We start from the raw sequence: 22,211 nt of genomic DNA, 5'->3' as shown, positions 1-22,211 counted from the left end.
AAACAAACATCTCCCACACTGCCAAGGCAATTTTCATCCTCATCCATTACTGAACACCCGTCATATTAATATCTTTGTCGAAGGTAAATGTGTGCCCCGGTAGGCTGGTCCCATGTGCTTCTTTTTTTTTTCCACACCTCTCGCTGTTTTTCTGGCCACAGATAGTGTATTAACATATGTTCACACAGCGCACTGTGAATTTCTGCATTGGTAAATACCTTATTAAAGCAGGAACAGGTTCTAGCTTTTCCTCTGACTATCCATAAGTAGTAAAACACAGCCATATCTGCCCACTCAGAGCAGTGGGGATGTGTCTCAAATGACAGGGAGGGCTCCTTAACATTTAGTCAGAGGCCCTCTTTGTCAAATTGATATTCCTCCCACTCACTGTAAAAGCTTGTTGTAATAATGACAAATAAAGGCAATATTGCTCCAGCATGGTGCATTCCGTGTGTAATAAGGTCATCAGTCGGTCATGTTTTTCCTCTTATTTTAATGCCTTTTTAGCATGCAGAGCAAAAACATCTTTCAGTTAGACTTATACCTCCAAAGACTATTCTGGTGTGAAAAATGAAAAGGCAGAGGTTGAGAAAACTATCTGGTAACCTGTTGTTTGTTTTGAGAGTTTGCAAGCTTGTAATCATCTTCAGTTTGCTCTTAAAATTCCATGTCCTCCTCTTTTTTTATTTATCTGGATTAAGATGAAGAGCTTTTCTCTTCTTTTTCACAGCCGTAAGCAAGTTTCAAAACACAACACCAAATTATTCAGTATGTGGTCAGATCCAGCCTTATTCTTTTCAGATGGGTTGGAAATTCAGATTTTTCTGTCAATGGCTGCGTTTCCATTACCCTTGATAACGCGGAAAATCTAAATAGCGGTAATGGAAACACCCGAAATTTGAAAAAAACACTCAAATATCATAATTTTTTTTTTTTTTGCTTTCATGAAGGAACTTCAGACGTTTCAATATTGAAATATAACGCAAAAATTGAATGTGATGTACCTGGTCACATGACCACTTTTCTCTGAGAAAACATGACACCGTACGTATAAAAAAAAAGAGACCAAGACATTTCTTAGCATTATACTTTAAAATTATTATTGCCACATTAGACAGCAAACAAAGAAATACAGAGTGTTATAAGGAGGTTCTGAGTGTCCATGTTTCTGCAGAGAAGTCTCGCGGGTGAGATTTCACAGGAGTTACGAGGCTTCTGCCCAAAACAATGTTCAATGGAAACACGTTCAAAGCTTTATTATACTTTGTCGACATTTTGAAATATCGCTTTTATTTTGCAAAAATCTGTAATGGAAACCCAGCGACTGCTGGTTGCACATAGTGTTTTCTTCATGGCACAGTCTGATCCAGTGAGTTTCAGCCCTAATGATTTCAACCACTGGCCAGGGTTCCCACACTTTTTTCACAATGATTTCTCAAAACTTTTCCAAAATATTTTAACAAATTTCAATGACCTATTTCTGAAAAATGTGGCACAGGAAATGCAAGTTGTGTCCATCACTTATCTATTATACGGCATCGTACAATGGCGCAATTGTCTTTGACACCAATTTTGCAATATTTTTTAAATAACTATCCATCAGCTATTGAATGAAACAGTTAACAACAACTTACCAAGTGCTAATATGTTTAATAATAAGATTACAAGATTATAATTTCAATTAGCAGGTATTTTTATCCAAAGCTATGTACAACACAAGATGTTAGGGTTAAGGGACTTGCTTAAAGGTCCAGTATTATGCTATATTTTACCCATCTCTATTTGTTCTAAGAACCCCAACAACATAGTATTTGAGGTTTATTTTCCCAAAGTCGCCTGTTTTCTGGAGTTTTAACATTCTGAAAAGTCACTTTCAAAGCGCTCCTGTTTTTTGGGGCCTTCACACATATGCATGAGTGCAACTGTAAGCTGGTTTATCGCAGCAATAGCAGCAGAAAAACACAATCTTCCTACTACTCCTTACATCTTCTGACCACAAGAATAGTCCATTTAAGATGATAGTCCATTGTTTTGTTCGACCGCTGCATCGCATTGGGTCACGAACACGTCAGATCATCCCATAAAGGCGATAGAAGACAGTGTAACGGCTACTAAAAGTGAAACTGATTGTGACCGTTCGCTCTGCGCCGCAGGGAAATAAACCCTCAGCTATCAGCTGAGTCAGCTGTTTCAAACACTCACATGAGCTGTTATGCCACTTTCTTGTCCTCCTTACCTCTTCTGGTCACAGAACTAGTCCATTAAAGCTGATAGTCCACTATTTTATCCAACCGCCGCATCGCGTTGGGTCAAAAACGCGTCACCATTATCCCATAAAGGCGATACATATAACGGCTACTAAAATTGAAACTGATTGTGAGCGGTCTTTGGTTTATCTATACTGGATTATCTATATACTGAATGTAAAGATATTAATTGTGATATTAACTATATTATCAACCTGCTTAGCTATGTTTATTTTACCTGTGAGGTAGTTTGAGAGGGAGGAGCTCACATTCTTCAGGGTAGGAGGAGTCAGGATTGTCTTGAGAAGGAGTTTCCGCTATGTGACGTCACATTTGGAGCTGACTTTTTACAAAATGTGGAATAGCAAGGGAGGGAGGAAACAGAACATTTTCCACTTTGGCCCTTTGAATGAGGCTAAAGAAATGTATATAACTTTAGCAAAACCATTATATTTATTCATAATACTGCCCCTTTAATGTCCTACAGTAATAGTAAAGATTGGATTGGAACAGTTGTCTATCTGATAAGACATCACGATTAACATCTTTGGATTTTGATATATTTTAAACATTAAAATGAAATAGGCTGTATTTCCAAAACAGTTACATTATTCCATGACTTTTTAAAACTGGAAAATAACTTTTCCAGGAATTCCAAGACCACGGGGACCCTGACTGGCCCTCAATACATTGATTGCAATGGACCGATTGATCACAGAGGTATTGGGCGTAGATTTCCACTCCTTTCCGACAACCTAAATCTTTCTCTTCCACAACATACCACAACATCTCACCAGACCGGACAGTTATAAACAGCGTCAGTGATCTGTTAAACAATGTGCTGTCAACAAATAAACAGGGTTATGAGCCATTCCTGTATTTTGTTCTTATCCAATATAAATGGAGACTTTTTTGAACAAAAGTAGCCCGTTTCATCGCTCATCGACACTACTCGCTCCTAAGCTTGACAGTGTTCGAAGGTGATGACCCGTCAATTGAAAAAGTAACACATGAGCCAAAGAAGAGTGGGCACCTCTGGCTAAACCAATCAGTAAACCAATTCACTTTTGACAGATCAATTATCCAACTATCAGTTTAACATCACATTTCCATTGAGCTGTATCTTTATGTATGTTATTTGGATATTGTATAGATATAAAATGTTTTGGTTTGGGTCAATTACAATTATGTTTTCAATTACCCATGTTGAATTACAATTAAATTATGATTACAGTAACCAGCATTTTTTTTCCAATTACAATTAAAGTACAATATATTTTTTTTTATTCTCAGAAAGTCAATTACAATTATGTCCTCAATTACTAAAGGCCAATTACAATGACTGAACCTAAAATAAATAACCTAATAAAAGTTAAACTTCCTCTTGTGTTAGCTTTCTGTGAGTGTCTCTTATGATAACGGGTCCTAAATCAGCTGAAAAATACACTAAAAACAAATATCTATCATCTCATTTCTTTCCTATCTATTGGTTACCTTGTCAGGCTTCCTAATAAATTAAATACAGGTTTTAATATTTTTGCTGTGGGCATCTCAGCCTAGTTTTTGTGTCAGTGTACCACTCGTTTTAATTTTTTTTTAAATGGTAAAATGTGCAGAAGTATATATTTTAATAATTACCTACATACAGTTTGTGTAGAACTGTACATAGAACTGTGACATGGTTCCATAGTTTTGCACTAAATTATAATTGGCAATGTTTATAGAATTTTCATGGCAATTACAATTAAAGTAAATTATCTGAATTCAATTACAATTCAATTACGATTATGACAGCAAGATAATTACGCTATAATTGTGATTAATTATCAATTACGCTCTTACAATTAAAATTGAACCCAACCCTAGTATTTTGCCTGGGGATCAATTTCTGTTTGTGACAAGGCTTGAAACATGATTAAACCCTAGTAGAGCATTCAGATTTATTGTATGTCATGATTGTTTGGCCCAAATTCCTTTTTTAACTCTAAAACTAGCACTTTGCCAAATAAAACACAATATCAAAATCAAAAACTAGTTTTTCTGCTGGTCTGTTTCTTTATCTGGCGAAGTAGAAATTACACAAAACCAGCTATAACCAGTCGCATTGGTCATATTTCCCCTTTTTTAAAATCAGATTAACACTGTTATACAAGAGCCAATAGTTTTGTTTAGTTTTATTAAATCTACATGACTAACTTTATGGTATTGGAACTATAAAACAGTAGGAACTATACTAATAGTTAAGCTAATTCCTTCTGCATCACATACAGATGATCCATTATATTTGCACGTGATTGTGAACAAGGCACTAAACTGTAACTGAACTTGTGTGTCGACATCTACTAATTTTATCTCTTCTTTTATTAAACAAAAACCAACACAGGTATCTCTGTTTGACACATTATCATTTAATTAAATTAGCACTTGAATGTCACCTATAATTAAAGTGTTGCTTGTGTGATGAATATACAGTACATTATGAAACTGGAGAGCCGCCACTCTATCGCTACGTGAAAGCTTGTTAATGAGGATGTTCACAGAGTCTAAACTACAACTGTGAGTAGAATGTTTAAACCCATCTCAAATTGGCCACTGGGGTCATTGCTGCCCGTATTCTCCAACGCCCTAAAGGTTATTTAGTCCATTGGCTTTTGTTTTTTTAATCTAATTCGGGCAATCTCTATTCTGCCTGAGACACAACAGATCTGAAGACATATTCCAAAAGACGGTGCATCAAACACCTCAGAGAACTTGTCCTATTCTCGCTAAGGGCTGGCAATCATGTCATCTTGCTGCACTGCACTGATTTTTAATGATAGGGAAGAAAATAGCTTGTCTGGATGCATCACAGACACAAGAAAGCTTCAAATAATACATGAATAGAATCATTAAGGGACTCTTTTTTTCTTGCATTGCCAAGACCTTCAATGTTAATCTTGAGCTTCTTTGATTAATGCCACATCGAATAAGTAGACAAGTGGATTGTGTAGGTTTTTCCGCTTTGTTAAAATTGATTCTTTCTTTTTTTTCCAGTTCTGACGTGATAGATCACCTGAGGACACAGGTTTTGTTTGCTTTGTCTTCTTAGATCTATTACTGAGACAATTTAGTTTGCATTTGTGCAAACTAATGACGCCTCAAAGGCTTTGTTTAAGTCATTAAACTTAAAACTACATAGTCTTTTGTCGAATAGCAAGCAATTATGTGACAACATCCTAGCCAGGTTGTTGAGCTACCATTGCTCTGAATATACACAATTACACTTTTAAACCAACACAATATCACTTTAATGTTCAAAGAATAAATACACTCTTCCCTTCAAGTAATTGCATTCATTTTAACTGCAGGGTAGTTTTGGAATCGAATGGTAATCACAAGCATTGAGCACTAAAAACACTACAAAAAGGTCACTTGTAACAATAGGTCGCAGTAATCCTATTCATTATAGTCGTAAGTATTTAATATTTATAATTAGGGTGGCTGCTTTGCTAAGAGTTTTTCCTAATGTTTTTATACAACAGCTCTTTTACATTTTCTTCAAAAAGTAGAAGTGCCTGAGAGTCGCCAAATGTGACAAATTCTGGTTAGCATGGAAGTGCAAACCCATTTCACTAAAAACACAATGAATATGCAAATAATATTGTGACAGAACAGTAACATCACGCACGACTTTTAACATAAATGCCTCTGCTAAAAGACACAACTAGCATTCACACTGGGACAAATACAGTATATCTTACCGTGGTGATTTGAACTCCTGGTTGTGAGACTTTGCACTCAGTTATTTATAAATCTGGTAGCATGATGCTACACTGTCATGAAAATGTTTATTCTCTGATAAATGTATATCAATCATATACAATCTCGACTTTAAAATGCACAGTTTCTATTTAGCTATTTGAATTTAACTATTTATTACATATGAGTGGAAAGAAAATGAGCTAGTGATAGGCAATATTGACGTCTTTATTTCAATACCTTAATACTATTGGGGCCAAGGCACTCCTTTGTCTTAGTGTATGAGTCATCGCAAACAACTGTTGTCAATGGGGGTTTGGGGCACAGTTGAGTGTGTAAAAGGGGCGATTACATGAGCTTTTGTTGACTTAAGTCTCCACTTACACCAGAAAAGACTAAAAGCCAAGACCAGTATTGGCCTTTAAAGGTGTTTGTTTATTGAGCGCACATCACTACACAGCACTGACAAGGATTCATCCTGGCCAACGGTATACCACGGTCGATACCCAATACCTCTGCAATTTCTCTATCAGGCATTTCTAATATAGACTACGATTAGGGTGTACAAAGGTGATATCCTCTTCTTCTAGATTAAAGCTACTGAACTTTGATTTGACTTATATCACCTCAACTAATTCATTCACTGAGTTATTTACTATTTCCAAATTACTCTTCAGATTTATTTTATTACAATACATCTGTTGTTGTTTCAATGCGAAGTGAGTGTGAGGGGGTCTGACCAATGATTACAGGTGTTGACCCCCATCAAACAGAATGAAGCCCATTAACAAACATCGTAACGTGAGTCTGGCAGTGACCTTCTGATGGGCTGCAACAATCTCATTAAATGAAACAACATTTACACTTTAATAGATTTTTGTGAGCTTTTATCAAATGACTAATAATTTTTCACTTTTTGTATCAGTATACCTAAAAAATCTAGATTTTAAAGTTTCTTAGGTGTAAAACCAAGAGCCAAACATCATATTTGCCATATATTTGCCCTTATCTGGATTCACATGTTAAAGGCTTATAAGAATGTTCTTTCCTCATTAATAATGCAGTAAATTTTCATTTTTGATGAAAATTGCAATGAAGTGCACAAATTGGAGCAGATCCAGATAAAATCTGGTGGGGTAAGTGAGGAACCAGCACTGACATAACTAAGTCAAATTTCATAAAAAATCAGTCGAATCAAAATATCATATTTTGAAATTTTGCCTATGATGAGATTGATGAGGATTTTTTCATTTTTAAAACTCATCCACCATTGGCATATTTATTGATTGAAAATGTTATGGAATCTTCCATGACGTAAGGTCTGTCTTTGGTTAGAATTTTGTCAAAATTCGTGAAGTACTTTCAACGTTATCCTGCTAATAGACAAATAAACAAACGGTGGTAAAATATTACCTATTTGGTGAAGGTCAACATTTTTAACACTGTTTAAAAACAGATAAAAATGAGACTTTCTGTTGGGTATTACTCTCCCACATTGGATGGATTTGTTTCCCAAGGTAAGATTTGTCCAAGCAGAACAAATGTGTTGGTCCTACATTTTGAATATCTAATTTTAGCTACACTTCCTGCAGCCAACGTGTGCCCCATTAGAATACATTAAGTAGGATCTGTGAAATCCCTGTTAGCCTACCTTAAAATATCCACCCATAGCGGACAAAGGGGTTGAACATTACCCGCTAGCCAGGGTAAGATGCTAATACTTTTATCAGGCGAGAAGAGCAGGCACCTGGTTGACAGTCCTGAAGCACACAATGACTTCTTATTACTAGGTTGGGGAGCATCAGGAGAGCCCACCCTGAGAAGAGATTTCCACATGGATACGGCCTCTGGCACAGGGGTAGCTGCCCCTAGCCATCTGCACTGATTTGACAAATTATTCTATATCAAAGGCCTCTGCTCTGATTTGGGTGGTAATTGATTGGAAGTGAGGCTCTCAAATCCCTGATTGGTTTAGCTGGATGTAGGGGGAAGATATGTCTGGCAAGTGAGAGGAGAGGAAAGGACAGCCAGCAGGGGAGAAAAAAGGCACACACTGAGGTGAAAAGGTGGGAAATGTACCACAAACCTCTGCCTCATTTGCACTTTGAGAGAATTTAGGATGAAACTAGTGGAATATCTCATTTCTTTACACAACATGTCAGGATTTGTGATTTGAAAACAGTTTACGTTTCAAGCAACACAAACAATACCTTTAACCCTCTTATGCTTAAATATTACTGACACATTTTACCCTAGGGGTCAATCTGACCCCAGGAATATTTGCCTCCAGAAAATTATTTTCAGAAACTTTTTTGACCAACTTTTTAGTGTCAGACACTTTGTTTATATGTTGAACACATAAATTACACCTTGATAATGAAACCTTGACCTCTTCTCTAGCGCCACCATCAGGACAAGCATTTAAATTAGAATTAGTTTTCATCCAAATCTTCTTAAATTTACTGACAACTTTAATGACCACAAGAGTATGAACCCTATTGGTTGTGGTGATGATGACATTTGGGGTGTACTTTCATGGAATGAACCATATTGATTGACTTCATTATGAAGTCCTATGTCTGTTCCAAAATGAGGATAGTGTCATGTATCAACTCCAAAGTATGAACTCTGCACCTGCAGGGGTGGGGATGTAAAGTCACGCATGGGTCACACACATACCCGTCAAGTATCCTGTTTTTGCCGAAAACCTCCTGTATTTTACCCCTCATTCCCGCCATCATCCCGTATTACTATTTTTCCCATAAATATCCCATATATTAATGTAATACTAATTAAAAGATAAATAAATAAAAACATTCCTCTGGCTTACTAAACTGAACGCCGTCACTAGCCTCGTGAGAACTTAATTGGCCTGAGTGGCAGTTCTCGCGAGATTAGTGCCGACAGCGGCAACAAACCTGAAAATAACTCAGAAGAGAAATGGATGAATGTAAGAAGACGTTCCTGCGAGAGAAAAAAAAAAAAAAAACTTGTGTAAATACGTTGTAAAATGAGACATAGAGTTTACCTTCCTAAAGACCATCAGGATGGGACACAGTTACACCTTCTGTAAGATTAATAACTGAGATTTTAGCGTCTACCACAAGGGAAGGAACAATGTGAGTCAGCATGAAAAATCAGCCAATCACAAGCCCCACAAACATACTGTACACTGCTTTAAAAAGAATATAAAGTCTGCAACAAATATGTTCAATAAGTCATTAGAGAACCACATGAGTGAGCATGAGAATTTAAAAGAAAATATTTAATAAAATAAAATGTAAATGTCTAACTTAAAGACAAGCAACGTGAAATTAACAGTAAATATGCAACGTGTTGACTTGTATATGAATAAACACTTGTGCTTCATATACACATTTATGTTTTTATTTAGGCTGTTTTATAATTTAGTAAATTGGGCTGGGCAATATATCGTGATTCAAGATGTATTGAGTTTTCTATTTTGGTGATATAGAAAACTATAATTTTGCATTTAATATATATTATAGCTTATTTTGTATCAAATTACTAGTTTTAGGAGTCGCTGCTTTTACTTCTTAGAACAACATGTAAAGCTCAGTTAGATGGATTAATGAGTGCATCCTAACCCAGATCTCCCCCATAACAAGCTACACTACAGAACACACTCATACGTGCTGTCCCTTACAGGCGAAAAAGCCAAAAGTGACACATGTTGTGCAGCTGTTTGTTAATATATGAGCCTGTGTAGCATTTTGCATCAGCAAATTTAACCCAGAATTGTCTTTCTAGTCAGACTAGATTTGAAATAAAATTATCAAGATTTGCATCACCATTTTGAGAAAGAATATCGAGATAGGAGTTTTGGTAGGCTTGTAGCGGGCGGATGAAAATTTCCCTTATTTTCAAATCCAAAACTTGACAGGTATGGTCACACACAGAAAAGACAAGTTGTACACAGCTAAAACAGCTCAGGGTCAAATTGACCCCAGAGGAACACCAATGTGTGCAATATGTGTTCAGCACATTGAACTGAACATTTTGCTTAATGAATTGTACCCATCAAATTAAGAGAAGTCATTCATTATGCAGCAAAAAGCGAACTATACATTTTTGAATGATAAACACTGAATGGGTTCAAATTGATATTGATCCCAATGATGATAGGAGGGTAAATCTTCATGTATATTTTTTGAATGGGGCATAACAACACAATATCAATATTTATAAATATAATATGGAAAACTGTATGTGCAGATACACTATTGGATACTAAATGTCCTGTTAAGACAAACTGACAATGATAATACAGGCTCGCTACCTTCATCACACGGTGGACTGAGTGCACCGCATACCTTTAGCCTTTAGACACAAACGTGTGGATCTTGCTAGTGACAGATGCTGCATAGCGCTGGTCCCAGAGGTCACAGATGACCTTTTGAATTGTCTTTTTTCAGTCACATAGGATTATTTTGTTCGATGGTAGCCACCATTGCAACCCCCAGGCACCCCGATGGAGCCACGGGTCACTGTTGCCTGTCTTCAAAGATCACATTCACCTCAAATGAATCTGTGTTTGTGTGTATGTCTGTGTTACAGAAGAAAAGTAAATAAAGGTTCGAGTGGGCGAACTTGTTTGAACGACATAAATGAGAACCTTCAAATCGGAGAAGATCCCCCAGTGGCCACCCACTGTCTGCTTGATGCAGAGAGCCAGCCTAATTACTCCATGATTATCCCTGTTTGAATAATAGGGTAAGTTTTTTTGTTTATTATACAGAGTGAATTATCATAAGATTATTTGGTGCTCTACTTGGCTTAAAAATGCTACACTCAGCTTTTACTGGTCCACTTTACAGGAGCACTTTAACACCACGGTGCCATTTAAAAGGAGTTTTTATCCTTTGATAGTTGACTTAATTTTGGCAGGTGTGAAAAGGCCCTCGAACTCTGTTGTGCATTAAAGATGTGATCGATGGGCTGCTTGAAATCAGGGGTTGTTCACCTGTGAGTGAACCGATGAACTACGGAGAGAAAAGAAGAATAAAAGCAGTGAGAGCTTGGCATTAATGTCACCATTACTTACTTCTACGCCATATATCTCACTTATTCCTTTGATATTTTCTTATGTAAGGCTATTTGTTGTAACATCTGCTGGGAAAAGGAACTGATAATGTGTTGTACTCTTTGGCCAGAGAGCAGTGAGGAGAGTTTGACAACAAAGGAATGCACTGCACTCTATATGTTATTTTCCTGGTCCGTGTCTGTTGTGATTGCATAACATTACCCAGTGTGCATTGTTCTGCTTTGAAAAATTGAATGAAAAAGTTACCAAAGGAAATAAAAAGAATGTTATGTTTATTATCATTGTTTTAAATTAATGAGTCCCTCTTACCTATTGTAAAGTAGTGTATTTGTTTTTATAGTTACAGCAAGTGTTTCACTATCAATCATAGTTATTCAAGATGGCCGCATCTACAGACAGTGGAGACGCTGCTCCTCAGCTGCCGTTAGAGAAAGACATCTTACTACAAGACGCCAACAAAGACATTACCAAACTACGGGAAGAGAGTCATAGTTTTTCTAACGAGCTAAAAAAAAAAGAGGTACTACTCACCAAGTACACGGACAAGGTCGTACAACAGTCAATAGCGCTGTTGTCCTTCCTCCATAGTACTCTGTGTAACAACGACACAGTTCAATGGCAGAATCTGGGTTCAGGATTGTCCCCTTCCACACTGCGTCAGCCATCGTGGGCTGAGGTTGTCATTCGTGGACAAGAGAGAAACACAAAAAATGACGTCCCTCCTCTGCTTATTCTCCATAATTACTTTGAATCCCTTTCATATGAAAATGGAGACAAACTCAGTCCACTTAAGGCGACTGAAAATGACGGCAGGAAAACGCCGCCACCACGGCCTGGATCAAATTCCCATCGGCCCAAATCCTCCTCCACAGCTTGTCGGAAACTTCTCAGAGCAGCAGTAACGAGGCACTCTACCAGTACCTACACACACAATAACCGCTCCACTCCGTCTATCGCTGACCGGCCTCAACGTCAGCCGGGGGATCCCCTGCGGACATCAGCGACCCTCTCGCCATCAGATACAGGACCGTTTAAATGCAAACCAGAGCCAATTACGTAGACTTCTTTGCAACCTTCAGCCACCTGAGCACAACCAGACATTCCCGCACAGCCACTCCAACACGAGCCATCCACGGAAACTCCACTACAACCAGCTGTGAACCGCCCACCGCCGGCCGCTCTGGGTCAGTATTACAAGCCTACACACATTCCTGACATGTTATTCCCTCAAACTACAATCATTATCAGTGATTCAATAAGTAGGAACATCCAATTTTTTAATGCTGTCACACACTGTATTCCAGGTGGTACAGTTGATACTATCTTAGACAAACTTAATCAAACGCTACCCACGCTGCCAGCAACTGTCACTAAAATAGTGATACATGTACGGACGAACAATATTGCCCGAAGTGAATTGATGTGGACCACGAGCGATTTTAACCTTCTCTTTAACGTTCTAACAACCTGGGAAATCAGTGTTCATCTCTGGTCCTCTTCCTTCATTAAATAGAGGTATAGAACGCTTTAGTCACCTCCTACAGCAGCACAACTTATTACAATCCTGCTGCAAACTCCATGATTTCACATTTATTGATAACTTTGATCTATTTTGAAAATGTGCTGATCTATTAAAAAAAGATGGTGTCCATCCCAATTTACATGGAGTGCAGATGCTAAAATTAAACTTACAGTTTGTGATTCACAGTTCTACATGCACATGACTAGCTGAGAATAAACAGGCAGCTTCATACACTTCCTTAGATAAGCCCCTTACTAACAAAAAAATAATAAATGTGGATTATTAAATATCAAATTGCTTTTGTCTATATCAAGCCAGTATAGTGACAAGTGTGAAGTTTAGCTATAATGGTGGTGGCTGTGGACAGGGGGAATGAGTGAGTGGTAGTACCTAAAGGTATTTGGGATTAACGTGTCTAAGGTTAAGCCCAGTATGAGTTTCATCCTACATCCCAAGGCGTGCCAGTCCATCGTATACCAGTATATGTGCATAAACCGTTACCGCAAACCCAGATGCAGCCAGGCCAGCAGAAAGAGTGGGGGCCAGGGAGCCCCAGGCCACCCCCCCACGGCCGAGCAACCCCCCAGACTCCCCCAAGATCCCAGGCCAAGAGGCAGCCACCGCCCCCCACACACACATCCGAGGAAGCCCCAAGCAGCCGATGTATAGATACATTTATGAACTCTCAAACTTTGGTTGGCTATGATGTGATACATTTGATTGTCTGGTCATTTAATATTTTTGTAGTTTCACAATATCCGTTGATCATTTTAAAGCAAAAAAAAGTAGTTATTTACTTGGTAATGGTTGGGTGTAGGAATGTAACAAAATACTATACTTCTTCTGAAATGTACTTAAGTACATGCAAAATAACTGATTTAGAAGTATACTCCAAAAAATACAAGTACCCATAAAAGCAACTTCATCACAGTAATGTGAGGACTTGTAATCTGTTACTTTCAAATCTGGTGTTTGCCATATAATGCAGAGTTGGCCATTGGCGAGCATGAATTGTATTCTTCTTGTGAAAATAATTGTGCGCGTGTACAAGAAATGCTGTGCACTCATGCATGTAACAAGTACAATCTAAAGAGGTGACAGATGGTGAGGGTAAGGGATGGGGGGGTGAGGGGGTGGTGCTGCACCACCTCTGACATTATAGTTGGTGTCTGCACAGCACCTTCATTCTGCCAGTTTCAAATATAAAGCTGTGTACTTTCAATTAAACATTTAATAATTAACACGTCATGCTTTGAATATGTTGCATCTCTTTTGAATTTTACCATTCAACATAGTCTATATCAGTACATGAACTAGATTAATTATAACCAAAATCATGAGTGAAAATAACTTTTGGACCCAATACACCTGATAGGTGACTTGTACTTTATATAGAACATGCCTTGTGGGCTACTGGCAAGGTCACTGTGTTCCACCAACTGCCCTTGGCCATGGAATTGGGAACCTGTGCAAATGTAATGAAATCACTTGGAGTTCTGTATAGAAAATGTGTTGTTGATGCTAATAGTCTTAATTGTAAAAAAAAATGACTGGACGAGATCTGGGTAGCGCATTTCATTGCAATATTAATTTTTTAAGTGGTTTCCCACATATTTGAAAATACTCTATCACTATGAAAGAGGATAGCCTTTAAAGTGTGAATGATCATGGTACCATGTTCAAGATCACTGATCCGGATAACTGCCAATATCTGGCAAAGACGAAATTTGGCGCTTGAGTACGCTTGTTTTACATTTTAAAATTGTGTATGAAACTCAAATCAAAAACCTTGATTCAATTCAACTTTATATATGTACATGGGCGGGGCCAACAGGGTGGCCCAGAGTGGCACGTGCCACCCCTAAAAACTCATTGGCCACCTCAAGTTGTACTCCATCCAGATTTACAAAAGATAAATTAATTTGTAAATCAAATTTTTGTTGAAACAGTGATAAATCCACAACCTTAACTAATATATACATTTTTTCTAGGATAAACTATTTTCATGCTTTTTTAAAAATATTTTTAATTCAGTTTTGGCCACTTTCCTTATAGCTGTTGTCGTGGCAGTAGTTTTGCACGTTTGAACTTTAAACATCTAAAAGGCGCTGTGTTTGTTCTAGTTTGTTTTAGTTGTTGCAATGAACAGCTGGCAATTGATCCACACAAATATGTTAAATTAATTTATTGCATAAACTGCAAATCACATATAAATATATATTTTTTTAATGTGTAACACGTTTTGTTACTTGAACATATAAGGGAAATGCCCATGTTGCAAATAATTATATAATTTAGGGTAAACAGTATTACGGTATTAACTGTAATTATATATATATATATATATATATATATATATATATATATATATATAAACTTAGTATAATTAAAGACGCCAGTCAGCCCTGTCTCCATCTAGGGGGTCAGTGTGGACATTGTGGAGGAGATTGACAATAAACTGGACTGGGGGAGGAACACTGACTCCCTCTATAGGAAGAACCAAAGCTGCCTCTATTTTCTGAGATGCCTGAGGTCCTTCAACATCTGCAGGAAAATGCTGAGGATGTTTTGAGAGTCTGTGGTGGCGAGTGCGATTCTCTACGCTGTTGTTTGCTGGTGGAGCAGACTGAGGGTGTCAGACACCAACAGATTCATCCGCAAGGCCAGTGACGTTGTGGGGATTGAACTGGACTCTCTGACAGTAGTGAAAGAGAGGAGGAGCCTGTCCAAAGTTAAATCCATCTTGGTCAATGACTCCCACCCACTCCATGACGTGCTGGTCAGTCACAGAAGCACCTTCAGCCCCTTCAGCACCAGGATGATCCAACCACGGTGCTCCACAGAACGCCACAGGCAGAAATGATCAAACTGTATAATTCATCACTGTAACCTCACAGCTTTGATAGTTGTAATTATCTAAATCATATTTGTATTATTTTGTAAATATCTGTATCAAATTTGTATATAATTTGTATATTATTATTATTATTAGTATTATCTATCTTTATTTTCTACTACTGTAATGTGTGTGTATCTGATCCCTATTTTTAACAGACTTTTACTTATTTATACACTTATTTATTGTCTATTCTTTCTTTTGTCTTTGTTAACGTTTTTATTCTTTTATTTGTGATTTTTTTTCTGTGGCTATACCGTAAGTAATTTCCCCCTGGGATTAATAAAGGAATTCTGATTCTTAAAACCAATTTAGTGTATTCTTTCCATTTCTGGCTCACACAAAAAAGCCTTAAACCAAGTGTCATGGTAGAACTTGTGTAAAATAACACATATGTGTAACTTTCTAACATTTTATTGTTTTCCCGTTGCGCTGTGATGAGAAGCTGTTATTCACACTTCGCCTTTCAAAGAAAAGCTTCTGAAAAACTGACACAATTTTCTACCGCCGGAAGCCTTGTGTCAGAAATATGATCTTACTTTCACCTCATACCCGAATCTTGTACAGTAATGATGCTCTGAGGTGAGCCCACTCATCAATTATTCACGCATTGCAAGATTTTTGCTCTTTATCTTCTCACCCAGCAAAAGGACACCATTTAGCAAAAGGAGAGAAGCAAAATAAAGTCAAAAGGAAAAAAAAAAAAAAAAAAGAGGGCGACACATGAATAAGAGAGTTTGCAGTGGACAGACAATGGTCTTGATGTGAGTTATAATTGTATTTTAACAATGTGTCGACCTCTGGGATTTTCACTATGCAATATGTGGCCTTTAGACTAGGATTACTATGGAAACCAAAGGCCCAGAACGACCTGCCGTGCCCACCCACTTGGACAGCCGTTAATCATCTTTGCTCAGATCCTGGCACTGCAGAATTTGGCCAATGTGTCAAGAAGCAATTATATATACTTAGTGCTGAGGCGCCCAATCTCCTCCCTCCCCTCTTTTTTCCTCGATCTCACACTCTCACACTCTTAATATAATCACAGAGTAGTCCGTATAAAAGCCCTCTGTTCATTTCACTATGTATCTGGAGGATGCACACAATGCTGACAGAGAGAAGTTAAAAAAACAAAAATAAACAGAGGATATTCTACTCCAAGCAACATTATAATCAGAATATTATTTACGTATAATTCATTTCCATCCATTTACTCACTTTACCAGCCTCCCAAGCTGACTGACATGCTAAATTAGCCCAGCTTGCCCATTGCATTCGCTGCACATATTGGGCCGTTGTGGATCAGGGAGACTAATGTGAGCTGACTAGAGGGAGATTACGTTACGCTGCTAACAGCTACAACGTGAATAATACCATCCACAAACTCACAGTGTTCTCCCGGTATATCAGCCCTGATCAGGTGTGTAGAAATGGGGAATCGTGTTGGAGATTTCAATAATGAAGGCGAAATATGGCTGCCAGAACAAACAGTACATAAACAGAGAGAGATTCTAATTTAAACAACAACAAAAAAAGAGGTGACCAAACTTCTATAACCTCCCAAAATGCACATGACTGTTTCAGTTCAGGTATGATGTGTGTTGTTATTTTGGAATGACATGAAACTAAAGCTTTTTTCCTTCTCATTGAATTTCCATTGACAGGTCAAGAAATGTGGTATCATATTGTGTTATTACTTATCCCCTACTACTGTTTGCAGATCTCAAAGCCAATAGTTATTCCAGACAGCTAGTATTGCATTAGGGATATAGAGCAAGCATTAGGCTGTCTGACAGCTTCCTTTCATAAGGCTCATTTAAAGTGAGGGTACACCCACCAGGTTTTTGCTGATCTGCCACTAGGGGCATTTTTTTTTTAAATGCCTTGATTATGGGCATGGCTACTAGAAACTTGGTTCCCAAAGTGGGTTACAAGCATCCCCAGGGCTACGCAAATTGGAAACCAGAATATAAATAGAACAGCAGTCAGGAGCCTCCATGCATTGTCACAAATTACAGTCTAGTCGTGACAGAATGACAATCTAATAAATAAAAAAATGCAAATATGATGAGAGCTAAATTGCTTTGTGCTAGACAAATGTGCCGTTTGCCACCACGTACTTGTGTGAAAGTATATTTTCAGGTTTAACTAACGAAAAATACAGCATAAGGTGATTTAAGACTCAGACGGTCTCAGATTTAGCCAAAGATTACAGAGTTCTGTTCATCCTCATTCTTCTAATTAAAGGTGTAGAAAGTTATATCTCATAGTTACAGTTTCAATAATATGTTTTAATACCGATTTATGTTCAATCACCAAATGTTTGGCTGATTGAACATTAATCTAAAAAAAAGATTGTTTCTCACTGAAAATGCCATTCACAAAATAAATACCCTCAACAGGGTAGGTCAAATTCAGGGACACATTTCTCTGTAGAGCTACATTGTATATGACTTTACTTTATTACGTTTTTTTGTGCAGGAGTTGGGGGTACATGGCAACAGGTTTAATGTCTGAAGGGTTATGGGACTGTAAAAAGTTTGGGAACTACTGAACTAGAGTAGTATTGACACGCCCAGTCACAGCAGCCCCGCCCCCACAGTGCTGTACAGTTCTGCATGGAGCTGTCAATCAATGCTCACTGAGGGCTGAGAGAGGAGGAAACCGAGTCCCTCCTCCCATATTTTATAGAAGAGGCGGGGCCAATAGTGACACTTAGTGACATCACTGATCCAAAAAGTCATCACTGATATAATCTCAGCAAATAGCAAAATCAAACTGCAATAGCTGTTGTTTAACCCGTAGAGGGCAGTCACTCTGACAGTTTACAAATAAAAACTCTTCAGAGTTGCTTAAATGGGGAACTTGATTTCTCCCCTTTCCTTAAAAATGCATACATATGTGAAGGTATGCGTGTACCTATATATGTTTAGGCAGTGGCTGAACTAAACCAATCCATAAACTTAACCCTAAAAACTGTTGCGATATAGGGTTATAACCTAACCCTAACCCGAAACCTAATCCTAACCCTAAAACGCAACGTACGTGTACTTCAATAAACGTACCAATAGCACCGGGGGTACGAATAAACACTTTCATATATTACTCTGAATATTTACTTACATTTTTGGATTTTTCTTTCTTCAAGTTGATGTATTTTTGTTATTGTTACATGTAAAATTGTTACTTTAGTTTTTTGTCACTAATGTTGGTCATCTGTTTCTCTGAAACTGATAGTCAACTCTAACTGATCATGTGACATTTTTGATCACATGACTTTCTGATTTATTGTGAGCTGCAGCTGTGAAGAGCAAATACACCTGCCCTGACCAAGGCCAGGTTGGCTGAAACGCGTGGGACACGTTTTTCATGTTTCTGTAGCCCTAACCAGGGTTGGGGTCAATTATAATTGTAATTGCGTAATTGACAATTAATTCCAATTATGACATAATTATAATTGTAATTTTAGAAATCTGTTGCTGATGTCATTAGCTTGTAAATGAGTTTAGATAATTGACAATGTTGATTGGTCATCAAACTTTCTCACATTTTACCATTCCAAAAAAAAAAAAAATGTAATTGAAATTGAGGGGTATACATACACAAAAAAAAAAGGTCAGGCGCCCACACCAAAAATATTAATACCAATATGTTCATTGATTATAGAGCCTAATAAGGTAACCAATAGATAGGAAAGAAATTAGATGATAGATAATAGTTTTTAGTGTATTTTTACAGCTGATTTAGGACCCGTTCAGAAAACTAACAGAAGAGAAAGGTTAACTTTTATTAAGGTATTTACTTCAGGCTCAGTAATTGTGATTAATTGGAATTGAAATTTAGTAACTGAGAACGTAATTGTAATTTATTTTCTGAGGATAAAAAGTAATTGTAATTTAATTGTAATTGAACACGGATAACTGCACACGTAACTGTAACTAAAAAATGTAATTGACCCTAACCCTGGCCCTAACCTTAATAAAGGCATTAAATGATTAGAAATCTTTTGGAGGTAAATTTCAATACTTTGACTAAAATGTAAAGAGTGGGACTAAGATCAATAAACTACATTACTTAACCCTAATCATATACTTTATGTATTCAGCAGAAAAAGGCGGTTTTAGGGTGTATTTACACTTCATACAAGGTCCACTTTTGCAGCAAGTCACCATCCATCATGACGACTATTCATCCAGAAAAGGACAGACGCAATTTTGACACGTTTGTTGCCAAGTGAACTGAAATTGTGTGAATTTCACTACATCGCACATTATCACATTTACACAAAGCATTGCAGCGGGGGAAGAGTTGAAGGAGAGAGTTCCTTCAGTCAGTGTTTGAGGATGACTCGAGACCATCAGAGTGAAGTGATGACTTTTGCTGTGCATGTACAGGACTAATTAGCAGCGAATAAATCTGCCCTTCTCGCCTCATGTCAGATAAAGTCTTGAATGATTAACTGAGAGCGGGAAAGGGGAAGAGAAATGAACGGTTGTTTCTGAAATGAAATCAACCGCCTTCAGGATCACTCGTGAATACATTCACATCCACATCCTGTGGATAATAGTCTTGCCATGGTGCGATTATAGGAATAATAGGAACCTGAAAGGATGAGAAGGGTCTTAACGGAACTAATTATTAAATACAAAAAGTTAAAAGTCAGATGAACACAACCTAATGAGGCCATTAAACTCCTAAAGTGTTAGAATTATTTCAGATGATGATGTTGTGAGCAGAATGAAGCTTACCTTGTGAGGACAAATGGGGGGTGGGGAGTTAAAAGACTTCTCCGGTGTCTGGTTTTGGTTCTGCAAGATAAAAAAATGAAAAAAAAATATTATCAGACGTGTTTTCAGTGCAGTGGGACATCAACAAATCTTTAGTGACAGTAGTTGAAAGTTATTCCTGGGCCCAGCTATCATGGTATTTGCTAAGTACTACACTTTAGATGCGTTTAGTCAATCTCAAATCCCACTCTATACTGTCTCGCTAATCCTAGACCAAAGCTTTTGTTGACGGTAATATTTTAAGTCTTTATCTTGACAGCATCATCTCATGGTGCTTTGAGTGCACGGGGATGAAGTTATACTTTGTGTTGTTTTCCACTTTCTTCCCATCCCTTCAGAAAAGATTTTAAATCCCTGTTTTGTTGGTAAATTTTACTGAACATATGCTCGGACTTCTACTCACAGGCTTGAGCACTGTTTTTTTTTTTGCACTACATGATTATCACATTGTTATTACACCGTTACTTCACCATTACTTCACAACAGCAGATGGTCCCGCTGCTTGTGATTACACAGACATTCAAAGTATTTGCATATTCACGATGCCATCATAGAGTAAAAAAAAAAAAAAAAAACACAACACCATCTTGAGCTGACCTTAGTGAGGAAGAACAAAGAGCAATGGGTGAAGCCAAGTCAGTATAAGGAAGTGAACAGATTCCACAAACATCAGGTTTGGGGTCAATTACATTTTTCCCTATTGTTTGCCACATTTTACCCATTTTGGCCCGTTTTAGTCACTTTACACTCTTTTCGAGCCAAGTTTTTGCCACTTTTTGACTATTTTTGACCACCTGTTACCATGTCTGCCTCCACTCACGAACCGGCCCATTTTGGGTCAACGGCCCACTGGGACGATGCCCGGTATGTCACATGGCCAGTGCACAAACATTTTTATTTCATTGGTTTGTAGAAGGAGAACACCTCACTGGCCAAGGCAACTGAGAGAAGGAAGAAGAAGAAAAAAAGCACCAGGGTCTCAATGTAGCGTAAAACACTAAGTTATGAAATATAAATGATGAATGAGCCTTGCTGGGATGCTGGAGTTAAAAGGCAAAGTTTTCCCTCCAGATACAGCAGGCAATATAACCATGATATCTTAATTGATTTGACAAATGAACATGATATATTTTCTTTGGGGAAAGAAGCAGGAAATGGAAATTTGAATATCCTTTCTTTTTCCCAGATGGGAAAAGCAAATGACCTTGTGTTTAATGATTACCTTCAGAATTATTTACATTCTTTACATTTAAAAAAATGTGTGAATTTAACATTATTCAACAACTAAATATGTAGTTGACATATTGCTAGTTCAAGCATTATCACAAAAAATAGGTCTATAAATGACTGGAACATCACATAATTAATGATTGTGTGTATTTTAGGGGTGGGACAACAGACAAAAATCAAATGATAAGTTGGATCATAATTGGCTTGCAACAACGATAGATTATATTTTGGTAAGAGAAAAAAAAAAAAACAAGATGAATTATAGTTGGGAAATTAACCATGCTTTTATTTGACTATTTTTTTAAACTCAGGAATATAAAAATAGATTTTAAAGTAACACAAATAAGACCAATTTTTCCTTTTAAAGTGCAAAAAGTGCCATGATCAGTCATGCCAGTTTCCAAATCATCATGTCATTGACATTATCCAATTGTCCTATCCTATGCATTAACAGTCGTACCATTGACTTCAGATCAATATGTTGTTACACTAGATATCGTCCCACTGTTAGTGCAGATACCACAGGCCAAGGATGCCCATTTCTGGTCCTCATTGACCTCTATCCAGCATGTTTTAGACTGTGTTCGAAATCGCATACTAACATGCTACTCACACCACGTCTGACGTCAAAATTCTAATGTAGTGCCTTCACATCAAATAGTATGGAATGATTGAGTATGCGAGAAATACCCAGATGTATAATATATCGGGACATTTTCTAAGTATC

The 22,211-nt window shown here is 37.4% G+C and overlaps 1 protein-coding gene across 1 annotated transcript in view; it reads right to left on the bottom strand.

Annotated features, from left to right (window-relative positions):
• The window catches only part of pcdh11 (protocadherin 11), a 239,962-nt gene that overhangs the window by 140,120 nt on the left and 77,631 nt on the right, over positions 1-22,211 (bottom strand). Inside the window, 1 exon segment of the mRNA XM_028459226.1 lies at positions 20,216-20,275. Within this exon segment, the coding sequence (XP_028315027.1) occupies positions 20,216-20,275 (60 nt within the window).

This window comes from Gouania willdenowi, chromosome 10 (assembly GCF_900634775.1).
Source record: "Gouania willdenowi chromosome 10, fGouWil2.1, whole genome shotgun sequence".
NCBI classification, from domain to species: Eukaryota; Metazoa; Chordata; class Actinopteri; order Blenniiformes; family Gobiesocidae; genus Gouania; species Gouania willdenowi.
Note: the sequence above shows the minus strand (reverse complement) of the source record. Positions and strands in the feature narration are given on the sequence as shown.